The 11,212-nt window shown below is 47.6% G+C and overlaps 1 protein-coding gene across 2 annotated transcripts in view; it reads left to right on the top strand.

The window, feature by feature from the left end:
• Positions 1 to 272: 272 nt before the first annotated feature.
• Positions 273 to 11,212, top strand: part of Slc9a9 (solute carrier family 9 member A9) — a 279,904-nt gene continuing 268,964 nt past the window's right edge. For both annotated transcript variants that reach the window (XM_070005581.1, XM_070005580.1), the window contains exons 1-2: positions 273 to 593; positions 7,616 to 7,818. In XM_070005581.1, coding sequence (XP_069861682.1) covers positions 419 to 593; positions 7,616 to 7,818 — 378 coding nt within the window. In that variant the 5' untranslated portion in view covers positions 273 to 418. The remainder of the gene's footprint in view (positions 594 to 7,615; positions 7,819 to 11,212) is intronic.

The following is an 11,212-nucleotide window of genomic DNA, read 5'->3' as shown; positions in this document are numbered from 1 at the left end:
GAAGCTAGAAAAACGTGAACTCACGAACATGTGGCTGAGCCAGGGTGAGTAGTTTCACCATTAACTAGACTCAACGTCCCAAGATGATCGTTTGCAGATTTGCCCTCCCCACCTCCCCCCCCCAGAAAACAATAAAAAGTATTTTCACCAGAATGAAGCCTTTAAAGACAGAGTTCACGGTGAAAAACCACCGTCTGGGATTGGAAAAAGAGACGAGGCTGCTTTAAGAGAGAAACAGGAAGTGGTAACTAGAAGCCCAGCAGAATCCTAAAGCCAGAATGCAACGCTGCTCCAGAGCGCAGCCACTGCGGCCCCAGTGTTGATTCTGAAACTTCCCGGGTGCCAGGCTGCCTTTGCAAACCCTGACAACGTGCGTGGTGGTCCACCTCCAGGATTTCTATCTAAGCAAATCCGGAGGATGGACGGCGGGCCCCGCCGGCTGCCGGAGAAGGCTGGGTATCACTTCCAACACCAGGGGGCTGTGGAGCTGCTGGTCTTTAATTTCTTGCTCATCCTGACCATTCTGACAATCTGGTTGTTTAAAAACCACCGCTTCCGCTTCTTGCACGAAACCGGAGGGGCCATGGTGTACGGTGAGTGTGTCCACCGTGAGCTGGAACTTGTTGCCTGGGGTGTAATTAGAGACGGGACTGTGCTGATGGCCTGATGGGGGATGCCTGGGTACAATGGGTGCTGATCTCGCCGCCTCGGGTGGGAATTTGCCTTGTCACCAGCGTGAACGGCAGAGTCACGTTTCTGGGACAGCACTGAATGCAAGGCTGTTAGCTGAGGCACAGACCACGCCCCTCCCCGTGGGGAATCGTGTTCGATCACATAGGAGCCGGGGTTGGCTGCTGCAGGACCTTGCCTTGCCTAAGATGCTCGCAGCTGCTCCCCTTTAGACTCCTTTTCCTTCCCGGCCTTGTTTGCCTCTCCCCCCGCAACCCCACCGCCCCACAATCCAATATTCAGAAAAGTACATCCGCAACTCCCAAAGCACATCCTTTTGCGGAAGTTGAATGCGCGACCACAGAGTTTTCTAGACCCCCACGATCATCTTTTCAAGCACAGAGCAGGACACCTGTCGTTGGCCCACGGCTGTGGTGGATGAAAAACCAGTTCTCAGCCTTGTCATGGAGAGAGACTCAGTGGAAACGGATTGCTACAATCTGTAGTAAAGAACATCCTTTTTGGTTGCCTCCCCCCCTTCCCCATTTTGGAAGCCCTGTGGCCCCTCTTTTGCCTGAGTTCGGGTGGCAGGATGAAGGCACAGGTTCTACGCTAACCTGTGATGTGGTACGGTGAGACTGTAAGGCATCCCACGTCTCGACTAAAGCCTGGCGTGGGACGCTTGGGTGGAGGGGCAGTGAGATTTGTCTTTCTGCCCTATGCCAGCCCATCCATCCATCCAGGGCCCAGCGTTAAATGTCCTTCGTAGGGGAAGTCTTAAGGCACGCACTAGAAACTCTTCTGGGGGGAGAGGACATTTATGATCAGGTAGGAGAGGAAAAGCTAACCGGTAAGGGAGCGAGGCCCTCAGTGACCACCTTAGCCACACTCAGCCGCTGCCTCCTCCCCTTCCGCTCTCCAGCAAACCAGAACCTTCCCTAACAAATAATAGATGTAGGATGTCATCTGGGAAGCCAGAAGCAATGAAGTCTTTGGCATCATATTAAAGATATACAGATAGATAGATCTATCTATCTATCTATCTATCTATCTATATATATATCTGTCTATATTATATATATAATATATCTATATTATATAGATATATAACATATCTATATAATATAGATATATATCTATATATTATATAGATATATGTTATATACGTTATATAGATATCTATCTATATACCATAAATATCTATATACCATAGATCGATCTATGGTATATAGATATATATTATATCTATATGTTATATATAGATATATATTAGCAAAACAGAACAGGTTTAAGATTGTCAGCCTTTATTAGAAAGGGAGGTTGCTTGACAAACCTGTGTTCCTTAAGGCTCAGAAATCCTTTATATTCATGCAAGCCAATGTTTACTTTGGAATTTGGAAAATTTCAGATAACTGTTCACCCTTGAAAACTCCAGCCTTTAACATGGTGATCAGCACTACAAAAACACTACTTCATTGTTCTCTGTTGTGGAGATGAGTATTTCTCTTCAGTTGCTATTCTTAAGGTAGTTTACGAGCAAGTGTATAAGCATGGAAGGAAGTTGAGTTTTATGCATTCTTTTTTTATATATATATCATTATGAGACTTGTTGAAAATAAATATAAAACCAGGAGCTGGGAAGGTGGCTCAGGGGTAGAGTGCTTGCCTTGCATGCATGAGACCCTGGGTTCGATTCCTCACCACCACATGAGCAGAAAAAGCTGGAAGTGGCGCTGTGGCTCAAGTGGTAGAGTGCTCTTCTTGAGATGAAAAGCTGAGGGACAGTGCCCAGGCCCAGAGTTCAAGCCCATGTCCGATACACACACACACACACACACACACACACACACACACACACACACACACACACACACACACCCCGTGCAATATAAAAGAATTATATGTTATGAAGAATATGTATGTTTATGGATATGTGTGTGTATGCCATTATTAGAACTTTGAATGTCTTTGGTGTACCTTCAGCTATGTAAGTCAATGAAGGACTTGTATTTCAGTGCTCTTTGAGTTTTGTTGTCATAGAAGACAGTTGCTGGACTCCTATGCAAGCATCCTCAGGGCCTTCATTTCACACAGTGAGACTCGGAGCGAGCTCCCCAGGCTGAGCGCACTCTGCTTAAGGGGTCTGAGGGACTCCACCACACCCCTCTGCCCTGGGATCCGCGTGCTCATGGGCTCACGTCCACCTTAACGCAGAGACTCTGAAATCAGCCCCAGGGGGGTGGCATCGGGGGCGCTTCCTACATCTGTCTTCTTCAGAGCTGACCTAAAAATGAAAGGCTGTTCTGGGATGTGACGGAAATCGTCTGCAACTACAGCACGGGGCAGGGGGGGAAGCGGAGCCGGTGACCAGCACATTCTCATCACCAGGCGGAAGGCGATGCCAGCTGAATCAGCTGCCCGGGTCTGGGCAGGTGGATTTGGGACCGCTAGATCAGGAAGAAGGCGCCTGGGTGAATAACACAAACCCTGGGGAGGAAGGAGGTGAAGGTCCTGTCTCCCGTCCGCGGCTGAGCTAAGAGGCCGCAGTGGTTCAAAAAGAAGGACATTCCTCCAGTGGCCTCCTGGCGACCTTCCAGGAGAGAGGGGCCCGACAGAGAGGTCCTGACACGTTCACGATCAACCCGTGCCCCCCCCCGCCCCCAATCGAGTGGGATTGCAAGATAAAGCTGTGCGGAGATACCCTTTCCACCCGAGGATGGAGCTTGGGATACTGATCTTCCAGGAGCGACACTGGCCACCAGAAACAGACACCGCTATGTTTACAACAGAGGCTTTCACACTTGCTTTTTAGAGAGGAACATTTGGGGACAGGCTGCGACTCAACCTCTCCCTCTCACCCGGTCTCAGACAAAGTGCTCCTGCCCCTGATACCCAATGAACTTAGTTGACGCTCCCTACTTCTTGCTCCTCGACATCGGCCCGGTGGGCTGGTTGGCTCCCGGATTGTGAACCAGACACATTTTCCTTCCAAATTTCCATGACCTGCCCTCAGCCCAGTCCACCTCCCCAATCTCTGATCACTGAGGCCAACTGTCTTAATGGATATATGCAATTAGTAGGTGTAGAAATCCAATTTAAAAATAAAAAACAGTTCTAAGGATCAGATGCTTAGAAAATGAGATGCTAGGGGCTGGGAAGGTGGCTTCGTGGTAGAGCGCTGGCCTTGCAGGCATGAGGCCCTGGGTTCGATTCCTCAGCACCCCATAAGCAGAAAAAAGCCAGAAGTGGTGCTGTGGCTCAAGTGGTAGAGCGCTCGCCTTGAGCTGAAGAGCTGAGGGACAGCGCCCAGGCCCAGAGTTCAAGCCCCACGACCGACAAAAAAAAAGGAAGAAACAAAAAGCTAGAGGAAAATGAGGCAAAAAGTAAGGAGGCAGAATGTTTAACTGATTTTGATGGTTTATTGTAAGAAACAGTCTGTCAACTTGTCAACCTCAAAATATCATCTGCCTCTGAGCTGGTTGGAAACAAACCTGATGCTCTTCTCAAACAGCAGGAATCCTTCATGTGAAAAGTAGCTTTTCCTCCTTATTAAGGGTCAGTGAATGCTTTTAGAAATTAGTGGCATTATCATTAACAGTAGTTTCGCTTCGCAGGGAAAGTTATGGATAATTGTCTCTCGTGACACTCTGTGGCTCTCGTTATTTTAAAATTGAAGGGTTAGAACCCATGCTGGTCTGCAATATGAACCATGGGGAGATTCACTTAGACTGGACTAAAAGCCCGGATGAGCATTAATGGCCGAAGTATTGATTGACAACAGCTGGTGCACTTAGCGCTGCTCCCTCAGGGTCTTGGGTCCCCTCTTCTACGCTCATAAAAGAACAACTGCTCCTTCCTCCCTGATACCACTCAGAATTCCACGATCTATCACTGGACGCTGCCGATTTTTATGGGACATTTCTAATACCGTCTATTTGCGGGTTGAGACGTTTAAGCTCGGGGACAGAGCAACCTAAAACTCTCTGGTGCTTCCCTTGGTTCCAGGTCTTTCCCACAGCAGGGACATCAGCCTCTGAATTCATGTTGAAAATTTGCTCACCATTTAGTGGGCACAAAGGATGGCATGAAGCCATCAGGTTTAGATTTTTTTTTTTTTTTGAGTCCGGTCGTGGGGCCTGAACTCTGGGCCTGGGCGCTGTCCCTTAGCTCTTCAGCTCAAGGCTAGCACTCTACCACTTGAGCCACAGCGCCACTTCCGGCTTTTTTCTTTTTGCTTATGTGGTGCTGAGGAATCGAACCCAGGGCCTCAGGCATGCAAGGCAAGCGCTCTACCACTGAGCCACCTTCCCAGCCCCAGGTTTAGAATTTTTAAAATTCATTACACTATGTCATAGTAAGGTGTCCAAGTGTCTGCTGATCCTTCCAGAGTATACATAGTAAAGTTTAGCAGAGCCTATTAAGTTTAAGAAAGTTCTCTGTGTGTGTGTGTGTGTGTGTGTGTGTGTGTGTGTGTGTGTGTGCGCAGAGGGGGTGGGATCTTCTATCTCACAGGGTATGTTCTGCACAACATGATTCTTGCACCTGCCATGTGCACATCTTTCTAGAAGGATCTGTACCCAGATATGCTGGATCAGAAACTCTGGGGTTGTGGCCCAGTAGTCCTTCCGGTGCATTCAAGCTTTGCCATTACTTCAACAAGAGAATAGTAAGCGTGGATTTCCTGGCTTTAACTCTATTTTCTATCATGGTGTGTTTTTTTTTCCTTTCGCATCCATTACCTCCTAGGGTGGAGAGGGAATTGGGGGCCATCTCCCCTTTCTGGAGAACTCTTGATTCACTACTGACAACGCTCATTATGCTCGGATGAGAAAATAGATTGCTTTGTGTAGACGTTATGAAGTGAGAAACTGAGTCAGTATGTGCTAGTGAGAGAATTCTGTTCTCTCTTTCTCCTGACCACCTTGTCTATAGTACTATATTAGAACTCTAATACCATGTTAAAGTCCAAGGGAGACATTACAGTGCACACCGATGATCTCGGCATTCAGGAGACTGAGGCAGAAAGATCATAAGTTCAAGGTTAGCCTGACCAGGTAGTCAGACTCTGTCTCACAAAACAAATAAAACCCTAAGTATATTTTAGATACAAGGCCCTTGTCCGTTGTATGGCTAGTGAAGATCTTCTCCCAATCCGTGGGCTTTCTTGCTAGCTATGTCCTTTGCCATGCAGAAGCTCTGCAATTTCATGCAATCCCATGTGTCCTACATTTCTTTGATTTGTTGTGTTTCTAGGTTTTTATTAAGAAAGTTTTAGCTTGTGCCAAGGAGTCCTAGTGTTTCTCCTATTCCTTCCTGTAATGTTTTCAGGGTATCTGCTTTTACCTCAAGGTCTTTGATCCATTTGGAATTGATTCTATATAAAGATCTAACTTCAGGTTCCTACATGTGTATAGCCAATTCTGCCAGCACCATTTGTTGAAGAGGCTGTGTTTCTTCCAAACTGTGTTTTGGTTTTTGTTTGTTTGTTTGTTTGTAGGTCATGGGGCTTGAATCCTGGGCCTGGGCGCTGTCCCTCAGCTCTTCAGCTCAAGGCGAGCGCTCTACCACTTGAGCCACAGCCCTATTTCAGGTCTTCTGGTAGTTAACTGGAGATAAGAGTCTCACAGACTTTCCTGCCCAGGCTGCCTTTGAACCGCGATCCTCAGATCTCAGCCTCCTGAGTAGCTAGGATGACAGGTGTGAGCCACCAGCACTTGGCTGTGTTTTGGTGGTATGGGGGGAACATAGGTCTACAGGTTGAGATGTGATATACACATTGGAGTTCTACACTTCCATCAGAAAGCATGACATTGCCCCGTTTGTAAGGAAATGGGAAGACATGGAAAAATTGTAGTAAGCTAAGCAAGCCAGGTCCAAAGAGATATAGGTTGCATGGTTTCCCTCATTTGTAATAACTAGAATATTTCTATGATATTCTTAGCAGGGGATCACAATAGGACACATGTAATAAAGCATAGCAACATGAACTCCAGGAATCAGAAATAAGATGTTCTCATTATGTCCTGCATGTACTTATTGCCTCCTGTTTCTGTTTTATTTTTCTGAGCCTTTGTCTTGTATATAAGCTTCTCTGATCCGTGGAAGGGAAAGGGAATCACAGACCCTGCAGGACAAAGGATGAGCTAATGCAGCAATGATACTCAGTCCTTACTAAACATGTGTGTGTGTGTGCATGATGTATGTGGTGCATTGCATGTTACACACACATGGGCGTGTGTGCATGGAATGTGTATGTCCTGTGGTGTGTGGTGTGGTGTCAGGGTAGGTGGTAAACATGAGACTCTGGAGAGAATCTGATGGTTGGAACTTTCTAGCTTTGCTCATATGATCCTCCCAGGGGCCTAATGGACTCCATCTTGCCATACAACACCACGGGGCATTTTGTGGTGGTTGTTGTTGGCAGGGTCCTCGAACAGTTCTGGAATCGTGGTGGGCTTTTCTTCTCCAGCAAAGCAGGTGGATAATGAGCTTACACAAGGCTGGAGGTGTGTCCCCTTCAACAACACCCACCCTCCCCGCTAGTCCTTTGAATTTAGAAAGGTTGGTGGGAGGGCAGAGAAAGAACAAAAGCCCTAAATAACCAGAAGGCGCTGTATATTTCTGCTTTAGATTTCATCTCTGACTAATTGTGAGGTAAAACCAAATAGCTAAAAAGGAAAGTGTTAGGGAGCACATTTAGGCATCAGAGATTCAAGAAAAAGGAGAAAAGGAGAAAAGGAGAAAGGAAGGGAAGGGAGGGTGGAGGGAAGGGAGGGAGGAAGAACGAAGGAAGGAAGGAAGGAAGGAAGGAAGGAAGGAAGGAAGGAAGGAAGGAAGGAAGGAAGGAAGGAAGGGAGGGATCTAAAGTTCGCTCATCACATAAGCATCCGAAGAGCGAATAATTAGATTTCCTTCTTCAATTACAATGATGTATCTCTTCTTTTAGGACTCATCATGGGATTGATCTTGCGGTATGCTACAACACCAACTGATACTGAAAGTGGGACTGTCCATGACTGTGGAACATTGGCCTTCAGTCCATCAACTCTGTTGGTTAATATCACTGACCAAGTCTATGAGTATAAATACACGCGAGCAATAAGCCAGCACAACGGCAGCCCTCCCCCAGGCAATGCGATACTAGAAAAGGTAAGGCTTGGCTTCCGTCTGCCCATAAACCTGTGTTTTTCACTATCACTGACTGCATCCTTTATGAGCCTTCACATTTATGTAGCACATACGCCATACACATATACTTTTACACAATACACTATTAGGGCCAGTCTGTTCAGTAAATACTACCGTATAATTCAGTTCTTTGAATTATAATCTTATCATACGCTTAGCTGCGATTTTTCTGAGACGTTAGGAAATGTCTGTAATATAATCCTTTTGCAAGGTATAACTACATTAAGGTTTTGTTGAAAGCCTTTTATAAAATTCAGCAATTCTACTTCTCTTGATACTTGATTCAAGCTTTTGCCCTTGTGATGTGAGTAGCGTCCATAGAAGTTAGGTGGAGGAGCTGGTTTAACTGGGGAAAGCTACATCAGTATGGCTTAAAACGGATGCATGAGTCAATCCATCTCACTATGAAAGTATTAGAGGTTAATATTATTGAGTTGGAAAATCAGCAGGCCGTGTGCGTAGGAAGGTCTTACAGACCTAGTAAGTTTTCAAAAGAGTTGTCAGCACAGTTAAATTTATGCTTCCTGTCACTCATAAATCAGTTGACTATCGTGCAAAAAGTTAAAGGAAATTGCCTGGTGGATATTTCACCAAGTCTTCACTTCCTGTGTGAAAAGTGACAATGTCGTCGGTAAGGGAAGTTATTTGAGGGTAAATTATATCAAGTGAGTGACCTGGCCTGGCTATCATCTCAACAAAGAGAATTCTCCAGGCTACAGGTACATCAGCAGAGATAGATAATAGGTGTCACTGTGTATTTTAGAGATGTTTAAAAGACACTCTTATTTGAGCTAGCTAAGCTCATGACTTGGGGATTTTGTTTTGAGCCATTAAATAAACGAACTGAGTTAAGTATCTCAGTTTTTGTGTTTCTTAGGCTTCCCAAGTCTCCTAATTTTGACTTAACACATGGAGGAGTGGATTTGGAAACTCCATTTCCACCAGACGTTCCTTTGCTTGATTTTTTTCCCCTCTCTCTAACACAGAGGCCAGGGGCAAAGCTCTTCCCTTAACAGGAAAAACTTGACCAGAGTCAACCGACCCTGAGATAAATAGGTGCCTTTTACCCTAAGGCCCTCTTGGGAAGAATAAAGCAAGGGCTGGAGAGAAATCTCCTTTCAGACTTCTCTGGCTATGCCAAGAGGAAGCAGCATCAGGATGACAGATCGGCAGCTGGGTGTTGAGGAAGCCCCCTGGGGGGCGAAGCCCTCCGTTCTGCAGAGACACAAGTCTGATTTGTGTTCCCCGATCCTGACACGTCTGGGCTCTGTTCCCGAGAGCTCCGAATCCAGCTTCACTGGGCTGGAGTTGAGAGATCCATTGGGACCCGAGGAAACCGGAAGCGCTTCTCTTTAGCTTTTCTCTCTCACCTTCTTCCCACCATCTTTGCAGAAATTTGGCCTTGGCTAGGAGCTCAGGAATGTCCCGAGACTCTAAATCTCCCATTCGATGCTAATAGCGTCCTTGAATGGCACAGATTTTTCTCTACTGGTCATTCAACGAATGTCTGTTGGAAACTCGGCCTGCCCCATCTTATTTACCAATACTCCAAGGTCGAGTTGAACGTTGAGAGTCTCAGGAAGAAATGTCGGTGGTAGAGGAAGGTAGGGAAGAGCTCAGTCTTCCATGGGCACTGAAAGGCCCGGAGGAGACGATTCACATGCGGCGGGCAGGCACGTGCCCGGCAGGGGGACCTGGGCTGGCCAGCAGCCCGGACCTCCCAGTGCCCGGGCCAGGGCTTGGGAGGGGGTACCTGTCATCCCTACTGGCCATTTTGTATCCAAATATCCATCACTAATTTCTCTGTGGCCTCTGTGGTGGGGATTTATTGTTTGGAAGGCTGAATGGCTGATGTCCTCATCTGAAAATAAGCAGAGAGAGAGAGAGAGAGAGAGAGAGAGAGAGAGAGAGAGAGAGGAGATCTGCAGGGCCCACAGAGAGGAAGGAGGCTGAGTATAGAGAATCAGACAGGAAGCAGCAAGGAGAAAGGTTTTTCCATTAGACTTTACGTCTGAATCGATCAAATGTAAAATGGCCCTTGCAATACATTTCCCCTTTCCTTGGTTCCTTCGAACGCATTCAGCCCGGGCAGGGGTGCCAGTTTGTCTCGGCTGGTCTCCGCCATGTAGTTACGTACAGGTCGGGGGCCAATGCATCTTCCTGGTTTTCTCCTCGGGTCAGTAGGAAGCTCACTGGCAGCTGACACAGGTAGGAGCCACACCTGGTGGTATGGACTGGGCCAGGACGCTGGGAAGCCCACGCGTCACTGGGCGGTAGAACTGGATCGAGCTGGATCTGTCACCTCTGGCTGGGTCTGTGAAGGCAGCTCCAGGTATGGGAAGACGTGTCCCGGATGGACTGGGGTCCTAGGTGGACCAAAACAGAGCCCAAGGAGAAGGCCAGCGAGGGCTGGCCTTGCCTCTCTCCACTTCCTGGCGGCCAGGATGGGATCTGACCACCCCACCGTGGCGGGCGGACCCCGAAATAAATCCTTCCTCTCTGAAGTGGCTTGTGTGGGCATGGCGATGATGATAAGGTTCCGTTGGCACGCGGCACCAAGTACTTGGGCTGCTCCTCAGACCTGAGTGAGGTGGGGCAGGCCGGGGATTTAGTCTGCCCCCCTCCCCCTTCCCCTCCCCTCCCCCCTGCTGTTTGATCCCCCCCCCCCCCCCCGCAGGTTTTCCTCAGAGGAAGATGCCTTGAAGCAGCCGGTGGAGAAGTTTGGTGTTATTTTTTTTATAAGCACTGTTGTTTTTTCTTCTTCTTAAGGAGAGTGCCCCATTAAAAAAAAATGTATCGCCTGACTCGATCACACTTTCTGCTGAGCTCAGCACCCCACTCTTCTTCCTCTTTGCCCAGTCCCCTCCAGCAAGCCGGCTCTGGGCTGGGCTTCCTGCCGACTCAGCCCTTTTCTACCCAGCTTCCCCAAGCTGGGAGAATGGAAAGAGAGACAGACAGACAGAAAGAGAGAGAGAGACAGAGAGACACAGAGACAGACACAGAGACAGAGACAAAGACAGAGACAAAGACAGAGACAGAGACAGGGACAGAGAGACAGACACAGAGATAGAGAGACAGAGACAAAGTCAGAGACAGAGGGACAGAGACAGACACAGACACAGAGACAGAAAGACAGAGACAGAGACAAAGAGAGACAGAGACAGAGACAAAGAGACAGACAGAGGGTCAGAGACAGAGACAGAGAAACAGAGACAGAGACATCGTGGGGCTGAGATTCTGTATATTCCAGAGATGTTAGAATCACACCATCTTTTGTCCGTAATTAAGATCAATTCTAGATTCGGGGGGCGGGGGGGTGGGAGAAGCTGCTCTTTATGCGAAGGAATTCCGATGT

This window comes from Dipodomys merriami, unplaced genomic scaffold, assembly GCF_024711535.1.
Source record: "Dipodomys merriami isolate MVZ:Mamm:240054 unplaced genomic scaffold, mDipMer1.0.p SCAF_68, whole genome shotgun sequence".
Classification (NCBI taxonomy): Eukaryota; Metazoa; Chordata; class Mammalia; order Rodentia; family Heteromyidae; genus Dipodomys; species Dipodomys merriami.
Note: the sequence above shows the minus strand (reverse complement) of the source record. Positions and strands in the feature narration are given on the sequence as shown.